Raw genomic sequence first — 8,092 nt, 5'->3', positions numbered from 1 at the left:
TGGGTTTACCCAGGCTAGCATTCTGGCACAAACTGGCTGCCATGCATCACCCAGGTGAGTGCTACACATTGGTGGGGGATGAGTTGAGTCCCCCCCTCATCCCCTCACACACATGCAGACGCACACACAAAGTGCTTTGGGTGCCTTGAAAAGTGCTATATAAATCCAATAAATTATTATTATTATTATTATTATTAATAAAGGTAATAATAATAATAATAATAATAATAATAATAATAATAATAATAATAATAATTATTATTAAAGCAGCCTTGAACGGGCCCTTGCACTTTGCACATGTCGGGGGGTGTCGCAACCGCACTTAGGAATTATGTTACTTCCTGTGTGGCGCTAAAGAAAAGCCAATAATTGTTTCTGTATATCACGTGTAGAGCAGACCATGTAACTTTCATGTAAATCGGATCAAACAACATGTGAAGGGCAATCTGTTAGAATTATAGGTCGTAAGATAATTACTTTACGGTCAGTCAGGTGACCCTTACACATGCTGACATACGTACATCCAGGAACCAAGGCTGTCAGACAACATCGGAACAAAACATTATCAAACTCTATTTTCATGCTAGAGATAATGCGATTGGGAGTCAATTGACTCCTGCATGGGTGCAGCCACCATTCTGTCTGCTGGGGGTTGCCCTACGACAATAAATCTGCTCCGAAGTTCAGCCGGTCCTGCAAGTATGCCGCGGACAGGGAGAGCAGGCGGGTGTGCGCCCCCATCGGTGTATCACCGCCGCCAACTGGTTCAAGGCGCTCGACCGTACGGCCCTGCTTGTTCAAGTAGGTGACCGTGGCCCTGTTGTCCAAACGAATCAGGATGTGGTGACCACGTATCTGGTGCAGGAAGTGGCATAGAGCCAGGCGTACCGCCTCCAGCTCTAGCACGTTTAGGTGGCGAAGCTCCTCGGCTTCCCACTGGCCATTTACCGGGAGGCCGTTGCATGCCCCACCCCCATCGTGAGGCGTTGGTGCAGATGACCCGCCTGAGAGGGACTGGCCCCACTCTCACACCTGTGGACCACTCTCACACCCGTGGAGGGCCAATGGGGGTCTGACCAAACATCCAGCGCCCGACAGGGTAGACTTGACAAAGCCAATCTGCAATGGCGTTTCCTGGCCGGGTCCAGGCGGTGACAGAGGAACGGCAACCAGCCGTTCCTCTATGCCCCAACAACACCGTGCACTGATGCACCGACGCTGTTGTGTGCTCTGACCCCCGAGCGTAGGGCCCTGGCCATCCGAGTGATGCACCTCCGCCTCTCCGCAGAGAGTTGCGCCGGCATGGCGAGCGAGTTCAACTCCAGCCCCAGGAAGGTGGTCACCTGCGACAGGGCGAGGCAACTCTTCTGCCAGTTTATTACAAACCCCAAGGTCTGCAGGTGGTCCGTCACAGCCCTGGTATGCGCGATGGCAAGGTCTTCCGAGTCCGCAGCAATGAGCGCATCGTGGAGGTAGACGTAGACGCGTATCCCCTTCACACGGAGGGGGGCTAGCGCTGTGTTCACACAGGCGGTGAACGTTTGTGGACTCAAGGACAGGCTGAAGGGGAGGACGCAGAACTCGTAGGCCACCCCCTGAAAGGCAAACCTGAGGTACTTCCTGTGCCTCTCCGCTACGGGGACGTGAAAGAAGGCATCTTTCAGGTCCACTGAGGTGAAATGGTCCCCCAACCGCAAGGCATTGAAGAGGCAGGGGTGGGTAAGGGTGCGGAAAGGCAACTTTCTCAGCGTCTTGTTCAGAAGCCGGAGGTCCGATATTGGCCGCATGGAGCCATCCCTCTTGGGCATGGCAAAATACCTGTGGTAAAACCCCACACGCCTCTCCGCCTCTGGTACCAGGCGTATTGCCCCCTTCGCCAGGAGAGAGGAGACCTCCTTCTGCAGCATAGGCGCAGAGCCCTCGTCCGCGTTGGACGTGGGGATCCCGTCGAAGCTGGGAGGGGGGCTGGCAAACTGCAGTGCATAGCCCTTCCGTAGTGTGCGCAGTGACCACAGGGTAGGGGCACATAGCCGCTTCCAAGCAAGGAGCCCGCTGCCGCAAGATGGTACGGTACCCATGCCAGGGCCATAGGTGGCCGGCTGGGGAGTCATCGGGACGTGGCCCGATGCCCGGGCGGGCGGGGGGACAAGGCGGGAGAGAAGGTGGGGGGAGAAGAGTGAGTGAAGCGATGCTCGCATGCTGCATGACCCGGGCTGTGACAGAAACGGGGCATGGCGGGGCAACGGCCTCTTGAGAGCTCCAGACCGAGTCGGGCACCGGGCACAGACTGTGGCAGGCTCGTCCCCTCGCCAGGCAACTTTCGCCGGGTGGGGCCACTCTAAAGCGAAAACCTCTTGGAAGCTCTGCACTGAAGTCGGGGACTGGGCACAGACGACGGGTGGCCCGCTCCCCTACCGAGCGGCTCCCGCTGGCAGGGGGCACTCTAAGGGTAAATCCTCTTGGGGGCTCCAACCCGAAGTCGGGCACACACGATGGTGAGCTCGCTCCCCTGCCGAGCAGCTCCCGCTGGCAGGGGGGGGCTTACGTTGCTGCTGGCACGGGCCGCGCTGCATGGCGGCGCTGCTGTTGCGGCCGAAGCGCGCTTCTGAAGCTGCCAGGCCATTTGTTCACCACCGGCAGTCCGAAGAGGCCAGAGAGACCGGCGCGTTGAGTAGTCAGCTGTGTCATGCTAAGCTGCATGCCTGGGACCCTGGGAGTAAGCAGGCGGTGTGGCAGCTGTGGGCTGCTAACGCGCGTACTTGTTACAAACGGCACGCCGCCTCGCTTAGGGGAGGCTAAGCTATCTGGCCGGCCGAAGCTTACCTGAGCTAGCTACACTGGCTAACGACAGTCACTCCCTAGCCGGGGAGGGAGAAGCAGTCAAGCTAGCTGCAGCTAGCGTACTAGAGCTAGCTAGTCTAAGCCGTTAGCAGCCCAGCCCGACAGCCGATGCAACAGTGGTCAGTAAACAGCAAGTTCTTTTTGAAGGAGCGATGTCCGCTCTGAACTAACTAACTGTGTTAGCATCGTACACAACACAACACAGATGGTAATCATCCGGCGCCAAGGCCGCACTGCACTGAGCACTAGGGGTGGGGGAAAAAATCGATTCACCTAAGTATCGCGATTTTTAATGTCACGATTTTTTTAATCGATCTTTTATTCCAGAATCGATAATCGCAAAAAAAATATATTTTTTTTTATTTATTTTTTTGGGTGCTTACAGTCAGGCCACTCACTGAACAGCAGGCCAGGCGCGGCCTACTGGTTTACTAGTGGTTTTATTACTTTATTAGTTAGTCTGAAGTAATAATTGCACTTCAGGGTTAAAGTGGGTGCATCTCATTGGACTTCAAACGGCCCAAATCTGGCTTCAAACGGCCCAAATTGGGCTTCAAACGGCCTGGCCTGCTTGGTATCTAATGCCCGGCCTGAATTATGATCCCAGTCCGCCCCTGTTTTTAACTATATCGCCCAGCCCTACTCATGATATAATATACAGTCTCTAGTGTATGATTCAACTTTTCCCATGTTCTAATCTAGTCTAAAAAAGCAAACAAACTGAAAAAATAAAAGAAAAAAATAAACAAAAATCGCAATAAATCGTAATATCGAATCGAAATAATCGTAGAATCGCAATACTTAAGAATCGCAATATAAATCGAATCGGCACCCAAGAATCGTGATAGTATCGAATCGGGAGATAAGTGAATCGCCACAGCCCTACTGAGCACACGGTCTAAGTGGCTCTGCCCTTTCCATATCAAAGCTAGGTGGGGAGGACACAACCTAAGCAGGGGGAAGGCAAGCTTAAGATAGCGAACCCAGACAGGAACCTAACAAGCCAGGCGAGTATGCCTACACCCCAGCGTAGGCTCAGCGTGCCCGGGCCCCAAGCAACACACACTGATCATCTGTCGCTAACTCGGCCTCACACCGAGTGTACCGCCGAATTGCTCGTCCCTGTTCATGGCTGAGTCGGCGGGTTTACACACAGCCCAACTAGCGGCAGGGGAAACTTGCTATAAGCAAGCGAGTAGCGAGCCGACTAACCACGCACGCGCACCGGATAGCAACCTAGCGAAGTGACGATAGCGTACAGCAGTAAGCCAGCATAACACACTTCTACCTTGCTATGCTTAGGGGAAGGCGGGTTTACACACAGCCTAACTAGCGGCAGGGAAAACTTGCTATAAGCAAATAAAAAGCAAGCAAGCAGCGAAGCAGCTAATCAGTGCACGTGCACCGGATAGCATTTGTCCATGGCCAACTCGGCCCCACACCGGGCGCATTTTCTAAACGGCCCATCATCCTCCATGTCTGAATGGCGGGTCTTAGACGCAGCCATTGACAGAGGGAAGCTCGCTTAACCTAGCCGGGAAGCGAGCAAGGCACGCAGCTAAGCGAGACAACCAACGGTGCCTAAGCAGCAGCTGGAAACCTAGTGAAATATTACCTAGCGTACAGTTGGTAAAGCTAGTATAACACCCACACTCTATTCAGAGGGAAAGCTAGGAAAAGAAAAGGCGAACCTCACCGAAGCTAGAACTAGCAGCCTAACAACAGCTAGCTAGCAAACCGTAGCAAGCTAGCGTAACTCACACACACCTTGTCCAAGGGGGGAATAGGCTAAGAGACGAACTTCGCCGAGCTATAACTAGCAGCCTAACAACAGTTAGCTAGCGAACCGTAGCAAGCTAGCGTAACTCACACACACCTTGTCCAAGGGGGGAAGGCTAAGAGGCGAACCTCACCAAGCTAGCAAACTAGCACAACCCGTTAGTGAACCGTAGTATACTAACGAACACACTCACCGTGTCCAGGGGAGGCTAGACTAACAGGCGAAGCCTCGCCAAATCTAGCAGCTAATAGTTATTAGCAGTGACACTTCCCAGCCGGGAAGGCCGAAACACACGCTAGCTAGAGCTAAGCAACAAAGCCAGCTAGTCGCGCCGTGTGGCCGACTAGCTCACAGACTGCTAAGGCTAGCAGAAACCACAAGAAAAATACTTTCGCTGCTGGTCACCGCCATTCTGTAGTGAACCGGACTGGGTCTTGGAAGAAGGTCCCACCGCTGTAGTCCGCTGTTCTCATGGAACCGAGGAGACGGGAGTAGCAACTAGCTAAGAGCTAACTATGCTAGCAATGGTCTGAGAGAAGGACAGTGTTAAGGGCTCGCTGGAAAAGCAGAGAGTGGCGCTGGTTGGCTATGGCGCGGATGTGGCTACAGCCATGCGGGCGGAGCGGGTGGCCGCGTCATCGCCAACGCCATCACGTTGTTGGATGTAATGGTTGGTTTTATAGTGGTCAATTTCTTGAGAAATGGACATTTTCCAGTTGGGTCGCTGCAGAGTGCAGCTTGGCATAGTGTGAGAATCCGAAGATCGAAAGGAAGTAAAACCTCAGGAACAAACTGCAGGTGATGCAAAATAACATCATTGGTTACTTATGAGATGCACCTCCTAGAACTCATGTAGGGAGTAACGAATTCAAGAAGGTGGGCCTGCTGTCAGTGCAGCTCAGGATAGAACAGTTGAAACTCAACCATATGTATAAGATCATAAATGGTATTGCTCCATACTACCTGTGCTCGCAGATGGACACAACACCAGGGCCAGTGTGCGCTCATGTACAGTATATTACCACGAGTAAACACAACACCAGGGCCAGTGTGCGCTCATGTACAGTATAGTACCACGAGTAAACACAACACCAGGGCCAGTGTGCGCTCATGTACAGTATAGTACCACGAGTAAACACAACACCAGGGCCAGTGTGCGCTCATGTACAGTATATTACCACGAGTAAACACAACACCAGGGCCAGTGTGCGCTCATGTACAGTATAGTACCACGAGTAAACACAACACCAGGGCCAGTGTGCGCTCATGTACAGTATATTACCACGAGTAAACACAACACCACGAGTAAACACAACACCAGGGCCAGTGTGCGCTCATGTACAGTATAGTACCACGAGTAAACACAACACCAGGGCCAGTGTGTGCTCATGTACAGTATAGCACCACGAGTAAACACAACACCACGAGTAAACACAACACCAGGGCCAGTGTGCGCTCATGTACAGTATAGTACCACGAGTAAACACAACACCAGGGCCAGTGTGCGCTCATGTACAGTATAGTACCACGAGTAAACACAACACCAGGGCCAGTGTGCGCTCATGTACAGTATATTACCACGAGTAAACACAACACCAGGGCCAGTGTGCGCTCATGTACAGTATAGTACCACGAGTAAACACAACACCAGGGCCAGTGTGCGCTCATGTACAATGTAGTACCACGAGTAAACACAACACCAGGGCCAGTGTGTGCTCATGTACAGTATAGTACCACGAGTAAACACACCAGGGCCAGTGTGCGCTCATGTACAGTATAGTACCACGAGTAAACACAACACCAGGGCCAGTGTGCGCTCATGTACAGTATAGTACCACGAGTAAACACAACACCAGGGCCAGTGTGCGCTCATGTACAGTATAGTACCACGAGTAAACACAACACCAGGGCCAGTGTGCGCTCATGTACAGTATAGTACCACGAGTAAACACAACACCAGGGCCAGTGTGCGCTAGGGCTGGGTCGGTTTGAAAATTTTAAAACCGGTTCGATATTGCCGTCTAAACCGGATTGAACCGGTATACCGATTTTTTTTGTAATTCATTTTTTTTTTTTAAGCAGGGCTCCCGAGTGTGGCCCATAACTGTCTGTAGTGCAACTTCAGTCCACCTGATAGCGATAATACACCTCTAAGCTGGTATTGTCAACCAGCAATGATACTGAATAAAAAGAAGCAGGACACCTGTGTAACAAACACACCCTGTATTTATTTCTCATAACTATTCAGCTTAACTTTTTTCAAACATCAACATAATAAACAAAATAAGACTTTTGCATACTAGTGCAACTTGAGAAGAGGCTAATACGAACAATAGTGCAATCAGAATGGAGTGGCAAATCTTTTTTTTTTTTTTCTTTTTTTTTAGGTTTTTTCGGTTCGCACGTGATCAAACCGGTTTGGGCTCGTACACCGAACCGAACTGGTAAAACCGGAAATCGACCCATGCCTAGTGTGCGCTCATGTACAGTATAGTACCATGAGTAAACACAACACCAGGGCCAGTGTGCGCTCATGTACAGTATAGTATCACGAGTAAACACAACACCAGGGCCAGTGTGCGCTCATGTACAGTATAGTACCACGAGTAAACACAACACCAGGGCCAGTGTGCGCTCATGTACAGTGTAGTACCACGAGTAAACACAACACCAGGGCCAGTGTGTGCTCATGTACAGTATAGTACCACGAGTAAACACAACACCAGGGCCAGTGTGTGCTCATGTACAGTATAGTACCACGAGTAAACACAACACCAGGGCCAGTGTGCGCTCATGTACAGTATAGTACCACGAGTAAACACAACACCAGGGCCAGTGTGTGCTCATGTACAGTATAGCACCACGAGTAAACACAACACCACGAGTAAACACAACACCAGGGCCAGTGTGTGCTCATGTACAGTATAGTACCACGAGTAAACACAACACCACGAGTAAACACAACACCAGGGCCAGTGTGTGCTCATGTACAGTATAGTACCACGAGTAAACACAACACCACGAGTAAACACAACACCAGGGCCAGTGTGTGCTCATGTACAGTATAGCACCACGAGTAAACACAACACCACGAGTAAACACAACACCAGGGCCAGTGTGCGCTCATGTACAGTATAGTACCACGAGTAAACACAACACCAGGGCCAGTGTGCGCTCATGTACAGTATAGTATCACAAGTAAACACAACACCAGGGCCAGTGTGTGTGTGCTCATGTACAGTATAGTACCACGAGTAAACACAACACCAGGGCCAGTGTGTGCTCATGTACAGTATAGTACCATGAGTAAACGCTGTTCAGAGCTCCTTTTTTGGGGGCTGGTGGAGCCCCCTAAGATCTCCTCTGTCGCAATGACTCTATGCGTGACCCTATGCGCGACCCTATGCGTGACCCTATGCGTGACTCTATGCGTGACCCTATGCGTGACCCTATGCATGACTCTATGCGTGA

General features: G+C 51.4%; 1 protein-coding gene across 1 annotated transcript in view; it reads right to left on the bottom strand.

Moving 5' to 3' along the window:
• Positions 1-2,443: 2,443 nt before the first annotated feature.
• LOC310788774 (E3 ubiquitin-protein ligase TRIM71-like) overlaps positions 2,444-8,092 on the bottom strand; it is a gene marked incomplete at its 3' end in the record, with an annotated part of 62,248 nt that continues 56,599 nt past the window's right edge. Inside the window, exon 9 of the mRNA XM_083650349.1 lies at positions 2,444-2,611. Within this exon, the coding sequence (XP_083506475.1) occupies positions 2,444-2,611 (168 nt within the window). The remainder of the gene's footprint in view (positions 2,612-8,092) is intronic.

Source organism: Poromitra crassiceps, assembly GCF_964638095.1.
Source record: "Poromitra crassiceps genome assembly, chromosome: 1".
NCBI classification, from domain to species: Eukaryota; Metazoa; Chordata; class Actinopteri; order Beryciformes; family Melamphaidae; genus Poromitra; species Poromitra crassiceps.
This window is presented reverse-complemented; position numbering and strand designations above follow the sequence as displayed.